Consider the following 14,063-nt stretch of genomic DNA (forward strand, 5'->3'; position numbering starts at 1 on the left):
AAAATATGATATTTTACTATAAAATTAGCAATAAAATTTTTCATATGAAACTCTACATCCATGATTAGGATTAAAATATAACCAACGCCATATATGTCCATTATACATATTATAATGTATGCCTGAACGGTATAAAAAAATACACTGCATTATGTACTACAAATTAATCTCAACTATAGTTATATTTGTCTTTGCCTGAAACCTTTTTTTTTTCAATAACATAGAGCTGTGCTATCTTATAGAATACAGCGGGATATATAGAACAAGTTATAAATAAGCCTATATAGCGATAGTTATTTATAATGTAAGAGCCTAACCTCGAAGCCATTTAAACCAAAACCAGTGTAATCTCGGGAGACGGCCACTGAAAACCTCGCATACATCTCAAACTTTCCTACTAAGTGCTATTTTGTAGGTAAACCTTTGATCTTGCTTCTATATATGTATATTAGAAACAGGTTAAGGTTATACAAGTCTTGAATAAAATTAAAATTATTCTTATCTGATACTTCTACAAGACTAATACTGTAAAAAAGGAAAAATATAATATATATATAAAATAAAATATAATATATATAATACCTTATAGTTTCTACTAGCGTTATGAAACAACTCTACTTACGTATGAAGATAAATATGAGTTAGATACGCTTGATTTTTTAGACAGAAACCACCAGAATCAAATATGCATTACTCTACATTATTTTTTTTTCAATGTCCCATGCAATGTCCCTAAAATAATCGTGACCCATACTGAAGCTGATCGATTTTATCTATTAATACAATTTTTTGACCTTTCTATCAAACCTTCGAATTTTAAAAATATAAACAGTTTTCTCCACCCTATTTTATAATATTAATATATTTCATATAATTAGGATACTTAACGAGTACTCAAGACAATTTATATACTCCAGCCTCATTCGAATGTAGTTCTAGGTCAAACAACTAAACGCGAACAAAACAAGCACTCCATTAAAATAAAGTCACGCAATTCGCTTTGTTTTAAAAGTAATAATTCAAATGTTTAAATACATAAAATGTCGATATAACCCAGTTCTAACAGAATCTTTTAAAAGCTTACATAGGAGAACCTTTGAGCTTAGTATCTTTAGATTTTGTGTGTATACACGAGATAATTTTAACATTCAGAAATTCTTTTCAAGGTTATTTAATAGAATAATAGATATATCCCAAAAATAGAGTATATATTTTATTATTTATTTGTACATTTTTAAAGTGGCTCGAATTCAAACTTAAGATTTTCGCCGCTGTATTTAGAGATTTCTAACTTTTTAGATTCTAACAATTAAGTCACCATTGCTCCTACATATATAATTTTATAGCAATTGCAATATTCTCTCCCCTATCTCTCATAACTTCCCAAATGAAACTTAGAGAACCTAACAACTAATCCTATTTTCAGCTGTCTACGTCGCGCGGACATCATCAAAGTGTTCGACGGGAGAGACACAGAGTCACCAACAATAGCGATGCTGTGTAATGAGCTTACAGGTACAGAATACAAATAGCATTGGTAGTAATATAACCAGTGTTTGTTTTTCGAGCTCCTAGATTTAGATCCTAACGTTGTGTGGGATAATATGTTGTGATTTTGAGTTTGAGGTTAGGATAATCAATATTTGCAGTATTTGTTTAGGTCGTGGATAGAGCATTTAATAAAATTCTGAATTAATTTAAAATTGATTTAGCAATGGTGAATTTTAAAATGGCATACGCTTTGGAACTAGTTTCTAAGATAAACTGTGTATTGAACGACAAATTCTCAATTCTTTCAAAGCTCAAATGCTAAATTCGAATAAAATGTGAACATCGACAACTTCCTTTTTCACTTAGCAAAATAGCATTTGTATACTTTTTTTTATAAAATAATGCTTTATTTAAATCGCAATGTTGATGCAGCTTTATAACGCCGCACTCCGCAGTAGTATTAAAGAAGCTCTAAAAAGACCAGAAACTCGACACATATAAATTAACAGCGAGAAATGGCCGTCTTTAATTCCAACGACTCAATGTAATGACTTGTAAAGGGCTAATCATTGCCACGTAATGAAAGCGCGAGAGATACTTTCGACTCTAATGAAGATAACAACTCAGTTGGAACAAACATGACAGGTAATGAACAACTGGGATAACAGTAATATAACATTACAGTAATCCCAGTTGGTTTGTATAAATAAACAGTAGACAAGAAAAGTGCTTTTTCAGTAATGAATTAAGATCGAATAAGCAAAAAGAATTGATTAAAAAATATTGAAATGAAAATGTGAAGGACAGTATACGTATCGGTTTAATACGTTGCATTGACTGCAAGTGAGAAAAAATTTAAATTACGTGGAAATGGGTTCAGCAGTTTTCAATATGTAGGCATTAGGATGTCTGCTTGCAGTAATGAACTTTGTACAAATCGGAATTTATAACGAAATTAACATGCTCAAAATGCGAGATAGTTTAACATAATTAAACGGATGATTCGTTTCATAAAAAATATCCGTGTGCAGGAGAACAACCCTCGCTTATTAGTAAAGTTTAGCAAATATTATTCCTCCGTACAAAAACACGCGACCAAAATATATGGAAATTGGAAATTCCCTTACGTTTTATAACATACCTCTGCGAGCCACAAAGGTGCATCTTTATCGAGAAGAGCGTAAATTAAACTTATTGAGGTCACATCAAGCCAGGCGTGTGGGTTAACGGAAATTGCTATTTCTATAAAATGTCATATCACCCAGCGAAGGTAGATATTACTTTCAGTCTGGCACCGAAGATAATTCCTCATTGTGACGTATATTGAGTACACTCAGCAAGTTCTCTTTGGGGAATACAACTTTGGTACAGTCATATAAAAGTGTACTGTGAATCGTTTATCACTTTTGGCGTGAGTTCATCTTTCAGGACAGTATTCTGTTAGATTTTGTACTTTAACACGGCTTTTGATTAATTATTCTGTATGTTTTAGTGAAGAAAGTTGGGAAAAAATGTATCGATGGAACAAGTAGGTCATCTAATATATTAACTGAATTATTTTTTGACTCCGTTTTCCTCTAATATCGACTGTTAATGTCCTTTGTGTAAGCAAACACCATAATCTCACACAACGTGTTCAGAAATATTTATTCATCAGCCCGAGGTCGAGAAGTCATGCGTTGCATCAATGACTGACAGGATTTAGGCTTACTATTCAAGAGAGGTTAAACGCCACAATTATGCATTCCATTATAAGAAAATTACTGAGAGAAAATGATATTTATATATGTACAAAACAAAATACGTACCTAATAAAATTCTATTGAAAATAAACATTGAAATATTATGAGACACCCTTCCTTAATTAAAGCCTTATTATATCAGCAGTTTTTATTACAAAATGCAAGCCATGTCTGAATTTTTTTTAATTTTCTTTATATTTTGTTAACCATGTCCTTCCCGAACATAATGTCTACCATCCATCACTATTTTAAATGCAAAAAGAAAAAACACGGTGTTAAATTAAAACCGAAAAACAAAGCATTATTAAAAGCGCCTGTACACATCCAGCTTAATCCGGAACAAAACGAAACATCACAATTTCATCGCTTGCAACATTTATCGTGCGGTACCTTCAAAGGCTTTCGATCGATCCTAGTCAACTACGTATTCTATTGCTGTCGTCACCTACCGACAGTCTATGGCTCCCTTTTTGAATGAATAATGCTATGTCAGAGTGGAACTGACTTTTAGTTAGGGTTACATCTTTCTGGAATTTCAATAAGGACTTTGTGGTGGATAATCCAGATCTATCGTGGTATAATATTCTGTAGGAAATTTTTTTAATATCTCAAAGTTATAAACGTATGATTGTTATCAACATTTAGTATAATTTATGAACTGATAAAAAATCATTTTAAAAGTTGATACACAGATTGAATATTAAAAATATGTCAAGTAAATTATGCTTATTTGTAAGCATATTATAATAGGCACCTACAAAATTTTTTCATTAATTATATCAGCTCATGTTTATTTCAACTGATAGGGACTGACGGTCATAATCCATAGATCAAATCCCGGATTGTAGATGTTATAAGTTATTGAACCTTTTATTACCTTAATATTTTTAATGTTGTCTAGGAAGGAAATTGCAATGATCATGTAATTGTGCAGTTTATTAGACGTTTTTAAGTTATACGACTTTTTTAAACTACTGAACCACCCTTGCTCTTAAATACAATTTCATTTATTCATAGCTATGGGTATACGATAAATAAATAGTAGCAGATTAGAAAAAAAATTGCGACATCCTTAACTTTCCATAAAGGCGCCGCCAGTCGTAAAATATAGAGCTGCTTTATTATAAAGAAATGTTTCAGTACTTTATTAGAATACAATATTATGTTTCAGGTACGTGATTATATTTTTTATATATCAATTACTTTGCTCAACCCTATAGCTTTGCGGTTTTCTGATCTATCCGCACTTCAATGCCTAATCCCTAGTTTTTATTTAACGCTTGGCTTTGTTCTTGTAACAAGACCTCAATATTTTGTTAGCAAGTCTATTGTTGCGCTTAAACACTAGGGTTAGTACACAATAGTTTCCAATAGGTAAGAAATTTTGAATTAAGTAGATATTATTGATTGGTTTTTGTAGCAAATACCTAATAATTTATTCGGAAGTATTGCTTGGTAACTTATATTATCTGAGAGCCAAAATCTATTCAACTTTTTTAAGTCTGATTGAGAAAATAAAGGTAACAAAAAAGAAGAACCAAAATAAAATTAATATAAAATACAATTTATATTAACACGGTTCAATTAAAACGAACACGGTATTGAATAAATCACATCGCTATCGTTACTCCAAAATATTTTAAATTCAATATAGTTTATCATGTTGCAAATAAAATCCTCATTTTCACATTTTCATACTTTTGCATTTTCTAATAGATTTTTTATTTTGATACATTGCTCGCTAGTCGCGACTCCACCTGCGAACGATTAATCATAGAGGCTATGTAAAATATTAAAATTTTATTAAACAGGAAACTAGATTTTTCATATTTTAAAGGTTACTGTGGTGAATAAATAACAAAGGTTGTTCATGATGGGTTTTGTTACTAGCGTTAGCAGTTAATAAGTCATGTTTGACAAGGCTGTGTACCTGTTTTATTATAGGTAGGTAAAGAAGGCAATAGAAAATGTGAGTCACCTTACGTTAGGCAAGTGATATATTATAGTACCTCTTATACTTTCCTTGAAGGTCCCTTAATCCTCACTGTTTTGAAACACCGCATGAGGAAGCTTCTTACAAATAAAATGTTCGTAAAATGATGCAAAATTCATGGCGCCTTGGTGATTCTAGCTCGGACTATTACATTTGATACTTACACACGAATGGATGCTTTTGTTTGAAAATTTTCAAAAAATAGAGAAATATTTCATAATTGAAATGTTTCAACAAAATGCAATTTATACATTTTGTCATATTATAACAAAAATAAAAAAATATTTCATGACCATCAGGTGTATTTCTAGAATCCGTATAAATTATGAAGATTTAGACTGAAATTGCCAGAAACTATATATCCGGATATATCACACAAATTATTCATGTTAGAAATAAGAAATACCTTTTACTTATATTATAAAGCCACAACTTCGATAAGTTTCCGGGACCCATCAAATTCCTTTCTCGCAAAATGTCTTCATATAAAAATTGAAAGGCCCTTATGGAAAATTGACTTTTCAACACTAATATTAAATTATAAAAAGGAAAGATTTGATTGTTTGTTTGAATTGAATAAAATCTGAAAGTACTGGACCCATTTAATAAAATTATTTAACCTTTCGAATCCTACTACTATTATCCCTGATGAACATAGGCCATATTTCGTTTTTATACTGGGACAGCCCTGGCGGAACCAGCGCGAGCGGCTAGTTTAAATTAAAATGATCTTTCCCAGGGTACGAAGTGCTGTCAACTGGTCCTTCACTGCTGCTGCAATTCACTGCCAACTCCGCGTCTCCAGGCCAGGGTTTCGCGGCCACCTACCATTTTCAGCCACCTCCTGATTCTACTGCTGCAGGTATTCCAATCGTTTAGGTATTAAACAATAAATGTATAGAAATATTGCTGGTAGAGCACGCTTTTGATACAATAAATCAAGAGCATGATCTGTAGCTTTATGATTGAGGGTTAAAATTACACATAACATTGTTGCAAGGACATGAAGGTAATATAATAGGTACATACTTGAATTAGGAAGAATTACATTTATTCTCTAGGTCAATGTAACTTATTCTTAGCAAACTAAAAACCTCTTCCTATCATTATATTTGCCAAACGAATATACAGGACATAAAAAAAAACTCTCGTCTTAACATTATTATGTAATAAATACGGTACACACCCTACCGAATCTTATTTCGCACACACGCGTCACATCCCTTCATTTCATACAGTGCAAATGAATGCACACTAAAATTCTCGGCTATAGTGGGAGGAATGAATGGAGCTTGGCGAAAGGCCAGATGGCTTTCGGCGATGCTTATTTGGGAGGAACTGTTAATAGCCCCCGGTCCCTAACAAGTGTACCGACACGATTCCAGTCCTAAGTACACAGAGCGATCGTGTCCCGAAATACGCAACCTGAATTTAACAGCCGCCTGTGTTTCCGCCGAATATCCTTTTAGTTTTTTATTAGTTATCGCGATTATTAGGATAATGACTAGTTTTTTTGTGATTAGTTGGTTATAGGTATTTAATATTTTACACCAAATGTGCAGTCTATAATTTATTTGTGCGTTATGTATTTATAAAAAATATTAAAACATATAACTAAAGTTATATGCATGGGTTATTACAATTATGAAAATACAATGATAATAATTATATAACACAATAATTATTATGATTGTGAATTATATAGGTACTCTACTACTCTACTTTGTCCATTAATTTTATAATATGGTGTCGGTTCCTTTTTTCATACAATTATGATTGGAGTTTCATTATCATAATATGTATTATAATTAATAATTAATGCAAAATAACTATAAAATAAATTCTAAAAATAAAATTTTATAAAATAAAATTTAATACCTAAAATGAGAGGAATGAAAATGAATTTAGAAAAGCGCCATCTACTAGTACTCTTTAGAACTACAATGATCTTTAACGAATTGAACAACCTGAAAAAGTAAATGAACTAAGCTCACGATGTAATACCACGCTAAAATTACAGATGGCGCTGAAATAAAAATTTTGTTTCAGATTCTGACCGCCTGCTGAAACTAAGTTTCGGAAAAGCATTTGAATCCCTCGGCCCAGAAGTTAGTGCAACAAGTAAGTAAATAAATGTAGAATTTCATATAAGAGTAATTTCATCTATAGTTATTGTTATCAAGATTCAAGATGAAAGGTACCTAAGATACGCAAATCCCATCTTTTATAATTATAAAGGTAAGTAAGTTAAAAGCTCATGAGAGCAACGCGAGTCACGAACACGAGTTTGAATTAAAAGTTTATGAACTATCTAATTTTAATTATTTCATTAAGTATCTATTTTTCATTTTTGAAAAGATTCTGCTCATCATCTTATTACCACATTAAAAGTATTTAAGGGATGTCTGTCTTTAAAATATACCTAGATATTTATTTCACACAATGTTGCGACAGATTATCATAATTCTGGCATTATCATTATGGAACAATTAATAATCAGTTAAAAATAAATCCACCGGTCATTACTTACAGGTAATGCAGATAAATAACGAACTCATTATTACTGTCATTTGTAATCCCGTCGTGTTTCATGTTATAGTTTGAGTGCAGTTTATTAAAGGAATTATCGATTTTTATACTATATAGGATTGATTCGATACCTATATTCAAGCTCTTGTGTTGTGTGGAATCCAAACAAGACTTTTGATTTTTTAGTTTAATGGAACCGAATTAAAATTAAAGATTATGTTACTGTTAGAAATAATGTCAGCATGGAAAAAAGCGACAATAGTTAACCAGGTGCAAAGAAGAATGGAAATCACCTCTACTATAGGATTACGATTTCTTGTCTTCAACCGTGATTCATCACCATTATTATGATAACCAGATATGGTAGATAGGTATAGATATAATATTATGTCATTATGGGACTCCTAAAAACATGCTTAACGACAACCAATATGAACTCATTAATCAAACAAAGTTTTGGGACGTCGATGACCTATTTAAACTGACGTAACTCACTTAATAAGTGGGCAAATAACAAAATGAATAAATAACATAGTCTCAAGCCTTCACAAACTTCATGCCTCTGTAAATTTCAGTGCCAATTACTGTACAAATTATAATGATACGAGTATTATGTTGTGTTGTGTAACCTTTGACATAATTATGACCTGAATTTAAAATGCTTGGTATTGCCCAAAGCTTGGCTCGTTTTGGACTTTTATGACTACTGAGGTATAGGAGAGTTATGATATAATAATGTACCTATAGATAAAATTATTGTAGATAATAATATGTTGTACCTAGTTATATACAAATACAAATTATTTCTGAGTTTTATATTTAGTATTTACATTATATTTATTATTTATATAAATTTATTTATTACATTATATAAATAAATGTATCGAAAAATTATATTGCTCTTCCGCAAATATACTACTGTAGTAGGTAATACTTTAAATTGTAATACATCTCAATTAGGTGAGTAAAGAATTACTTACCATAGAACATTTAGCATCGAAAAAATATAGACTTCACATAAATATACATTATACTGAAAAACAATATCCTACTTAATACTTCTTTTGAAAAATTATAATGTTATAGAATGTGTGAAGTATTTTATTTGCTGTCAAAATTGCTACACAAATGGAAAATATAAACCGACACCCATCATAGGTAAATGGAATAACAGGTTCGCAGCACTGAAAATTTAAATATGTAATCGATATAAGTTCGAGCCAAAATAGGTACGTCTCTACATCACGGCTAGATGCAATTTTGTACCACATACCTATCTATTAGGTGCCAACTAATAGGAAAATGGCTCAGGTAGGTACGTCCTTACAAAACTACTGCATCGATGTGAAAAAATAATTCAGAATATATTGTTAGAAGTAGGTTGGTTTCAAACAGTATGAATTACAAGTAACGAAATTAATTTAATAATCTGTGATGTCTAAAATGAGATACATAAGTATAAAATGAAAAAGTTAAAACAATGTTAGGTAGGCACATGTTGAATTAAATTTTTTGTTGTAAATATCTCAAGTCAGCCTCACGTATGTTTAAGAAAATATCTACCAAGGCTAGCCAGGTATTCCTCCATTTTAGTGGAATGTATTCTTGCCTTTAATATTAAATAACTGAGTTAAGAATGTAAAAGGTATACCTACTTTACCTCTTACAGAAGAAGAATTAAATTCTAAACCTTTTTGTACCTAGTTCAGAACATGCGTTATGTGTGCTTTTTAAACAACAAACAATCTTGTGTCTGCGAAATTATTAAAGCAAATAATAATTAAAAAATATTGATTATAATATCGATATAATAAAGATATATAGGAATCGTTAAATATAAACTGAATATGACTATTATACATACTTAATATAAATTACATGGTAAGTGGTAACATTGTTGTAAATGGATGAGCGTGGATAATCAAAAAAAATTTTTTAATAGTTTATTTTGGTGAAATTTCAAAAGTTTCGTATTCGTGATGACACAATATGTTATTGTGGAATAAATTATTTTGTATTCGAATAACGCTACCAGTGTTGGAATAATACAAATAGTTTGTTTCGAGTTGAAACTAATTTGGGTGCAGTTTGGTTTTGTTATTATCTGATAGATATTATTGATACTAAATTATGATTATTATTATATGGTTAAAAGGTAGGTATAGTCTTTTGAGGTATTACTTATAAGCTTTTTTCCAAAAATTTTTGATTACAGCAATGGAATACGTCAAATGAAGAAGGCAAATGTGTTTCCTAGATGTACAGTTTTTTATGTTGATGTTTACACCTTGTTTACACTCAATTGTCATTTTATTTTCGAGAATATTGCACTGTTTTAGAAAATACCTTAAGAAGAAAGTGTCGTTAATGGTATTGTTATTCTGAACATGCAGCGATCAACAATCTTCGCCAAACAAATCCTGTGCTCTAGCTATTAGCTATAGAAGAATCTAAGTACATAAGTAGAAAATATGAAAACTCTATTTTCTATTTTCCAGAAGTCGCATAAAACTAAAGCATCCAAGGCTTTTAACTTCAGATTTATTTAATCTTGAAACTAAACTTGACAGCGATTTGGCCATCAGCCTGACCCATCGATCGACGCTAAAAACTATTAGTCCATTATCTAATCCGCTTATTTTTCTTTACTTTTGTAATAAATTTGTAGTAAAGTATAAAAGGTATGTAAATAGAGACGATAATGTTTTTTAGAATTTGATTTGCTCAGTCAAAAGTAAGAAATGAGTGTTTGACGAATACAATAGGAATTAGGAATTATCTGAATTGTATGCGAAGTCGCGACCATAATACCAGTAAATACGGGTATAATTTAATACTATGATTTAAATAATTATCGAAACTGATATTATTTTCAATTTGAAAATCCATATTATAATTTGGTTATCCTTGTGTTCGCATTCGTGATGGCAAGAATATTTATGAATGCATCGCTTGCAGCGAGTTGTTTGATTATTTATTTAAAGCAGATGCTTTATTTTCAGCGCTGCAAAGCGGCTGCAATTTAAAATTATCATTCAAAATATCTGCGGTTTTTAAATTACACATTTCATCCCTGAACAGAGAATTCTCAATATTAATAACAATGTAAATTGTGTGGATTTCGATGTCGCCATAATTAAATAATATTAATACATTGTGCAATTGTGAAGCTTATACAAAGTATCCCAGAGATTAAAAAATGGAAGTTGCAGGGTTCAATCATTCATTACAAGTAGGTATTAGTAAAAAAACTTACAAAGTTAAATATTTTTTAATTTAGGTCTGGGCCCATAGTAAAACGAAGTCGAACTTTTCAACTTTTATTTCTTATATTGCGCAGGAAATATTATTCTGGACATTTCAACTAGGTACCCAGAGGAGAAACATGGAGCTTTTATTAAAATTTTCATACAGTAAAAAACACAATGACAAAATATGAGACTACTTATTTGTAAATAATCCACCTACTTTCTTCGTTAGATATAAATAGCAAAAATCATTTCTATACCTAGTAAAAAACATAATTTCATTTCAATACCTCTAAATTGCCTTTACGTCCTTCAATCCAACTACCCTTCATTGCCTAACTCTATCTAATATGCTGCCTATTCAATGATCGATCAACACAACTTCTTATTCAATAGAACACAAAGGCAATATTTCCCAGATGTATTCCCGTAACAAATTATAATACCTACTTGTTAAATTTTCTATTCATCCAGTAGTAATCAAATCGTTCTACAGCTTCAGGCATTCATTACAATGGCCAGCTATAATATTTCATGAGATTTGCAATTGCTTTTCAATTTGTAATCACTGTACGAGCTTCAATGTGTGCTACAATTTCGATATTAGGTAACACTATTTTGTTACTAAGCATTAATTATCTTTGAAATTAATCAGATGGGTCAAGGACTCTCTAATTTATCGGCAAATTATTTTAAATATGCACGATTTAACAGTTGCATATAATTTAATTCGTATTTAGCCCACATCACATGTGCTTTTATAATAACACTAGAAGTCCGCCCCGGCTTCGCCCGTGGTACATATTTACGTTTTCTCTACGTAAGAACCATCCTCGTACTTCAAGGAATATAATAAAAAAAGAATTAACGAAATCGGTTCAGCCGTTCTCAAGTTATGCGCTTACCAACACATTTTGGGATTCATTTTTATATATAAGAAGACTAGCGGTCCGCCCCGGCTTCGCCCGTGGTACATAATATTTACGTTTTCTCTACATAAGAACCATCCTCGTACTTCAAGGAATATAATAAAAAAAGAATTATCGAAATCGGTTCAGCCGTTCTCGAGTTATGCGCTTACCAACACATTTTGCGATTCATTTTTATATATAAGATTTAATATTTATAAATTTTTGAAAGTCATTTCAGTAGATTTTTACCATACTGTATTTCTACTAAACTGTCTCTATAAACATTTAGTCCATTATATTTCTACATTGTTATATATTATAAAAAACATTATATTAAATAAAATGAGCCGCCAAATTTGATCATAGCAACATTTGGCCCACTGATCGGGAACATGCAATTCAGCCGTTTGAAATAATCCGAAAGGAATCCGTGCCAAGGGCAGTTTAGGGTAATTTGTCTTAAACTTAATAACATTCGGCCAATATTCTTTATTTATTCTGAAAATAACATCTGAATGAATCCGTTACTATTTTATTTGGGTGTGAACATGTATTAACATTACACGATTTTTTTCCAATAAGTGTTATTTGTTTATTTATACTTTCTCATTTTGTTATGATAAATATACGCTATATTATTATAACAAATAATATTATAATACCTCGAAAGTTAACGTTATCAATATAATATAAACAGACCATCGCGTTAGGGTTCCTGAAAAATATTCTATACATACTATCAACACAAGAAACTTTTTGCGAGTTAGCTCGTGTGGCATTTGCGTTCTATCTTAAAAGATTTTCATTCATGCTAACATGCTTTTATTACTATTTTTATTCATCTAAATACTGTACTATAAACTCCTCCTAAATTAAAATCCTAAGCTTGTTACCTTTGGTTTCTTAGATATGTCATAGTTTTCATACAAAGCAAGTTAAAACATGCGTATTTCCCCATATTCTCCTGTGATAACTCGATTTCAAGAACAAAGATAAGACAATAAAATAATAACCAAAATACATTACCATAGAAAAGGTTACCGATACAAAGGAAACTCTAGAATATCACCCTATGCGGGTCTTATCTATACAGACCTGAGGCACTATTCGAACTCCAGATTTTGTATTGCTGAGTATGTATAAATAATTTAATATTTGTTCAATAATAAACGATATCAAAATAACAATTGGATAACAATTAAATATACTTTCAAACTTCAAATAAAATACAAGAATATAGGTATGTAGTTACATGTTTTGATTGAAAGAAAATTTTATCACTATGTACCAATAATCTTATTTACCTACTTAGTTAAAGTAGTTAAGTAAGTAGTAAGCAGTTTAAATAATTAATATTGCAATAATAAAACAAATATCTGGTACGAAAAAATAAAAAATAAAGCAGGTAATAGCCCGTCTGTGTTAAATAACAATTTTCCTTTGTCCCGCAGACTTTATTAAACAACTATTGAATGCCATTTTTGTTAATGGAATTCACTTTCACAAAGCGGTCACAAAATGCTAAAAAGCGTACTCAGCCTTCTAAAATCCATTGAGTAGTCAATAGCAATATCAATTGAAGAGTGAAATCAAATAGGTACGCAAACGCTCAATCGGCCATACAGTTTACTCAACAAATGAAATGTCATGTGTTTTGAGAGCAGATTTTAACTGAAACTCTATTAAATTGGTCGATTTTTGCACCGATTCGAGTGTAATTAAGCGCACGTTTGATGCTGAGTGCTGAATCATCCGTACCTTAAACGTTTTTATATAACCAACACATATTATTGAAACAGTAATACTTTTCAGTAAAAACAGGAGATATAAGTAACTAATGGGAATTAAATCTATAAAACATTCTTCCAACTGTTATGATTCTTTGATTGAATTGGTATTACAACCTAACTAATACTTACCTACCTAATATTAATACATTTTTGACAAATTCTTTGGATGGTCATAAATCATAATATTTTTGTAAAGACGAAAAGCCTTTGTTTCCTTTAATATTTTACCACATTTACCACACTTTAAACTGACCATGACTATCTCACGTATTGAAATAAAATACATGCACATTTTCCATATTGACTTTAGTTTAGATAAATATTTGATTTGCATCCACATGTTTGCATTGACATCACAC

The 14,063-nt window shown here is 30.6% G+C and overlaps 1 protein-coding gene across 1 annotated transcript in view; it reads left to right on the top strand.

Moving 5' to 3' along the window:
* LOC149488531 (suppressor of lurcher protein 1-like) overlaps positions 1-14,063 on the top strand; it is a gene marked incomplete at its 5' end in the record, with an annotated part of 132,468 nt that overhangs the window by 76,225 nt on the left and 42,180 nt on the right. The window contains 3 exons of the mRNA XM_089695315.1: positions 1,427-1,515; positions 5,966-6,088; positions 7,276-7,347. Coding sequence (XP_089551441.1) covers positions 1,427-1,515; positions 5,966-6,088; positions 7,276-7,347 — 284 coding nt within the window. The remainder of the gene's footprint in view (positions 1-1,426; positions 1,516-5,965; positions 6,089-7,275; positions 7,348-14,063) is intronic.

The sequence above is a fragment of the Colias philodice genome, chromosome 5, assembly GCF_061535455.1.
Source record: "Colias philodice isolate Cphi_HAF_F1 chromosome 5, ilColPhil1 Martin Lab GWU primary, whole genome shotgun sequence".
Taxonomy (NCBI): Eukaryota; Metazoa; Arthropoda; class Insecta; order Lepidoptera; family Pieridae; genus Colias; species Colias philodice.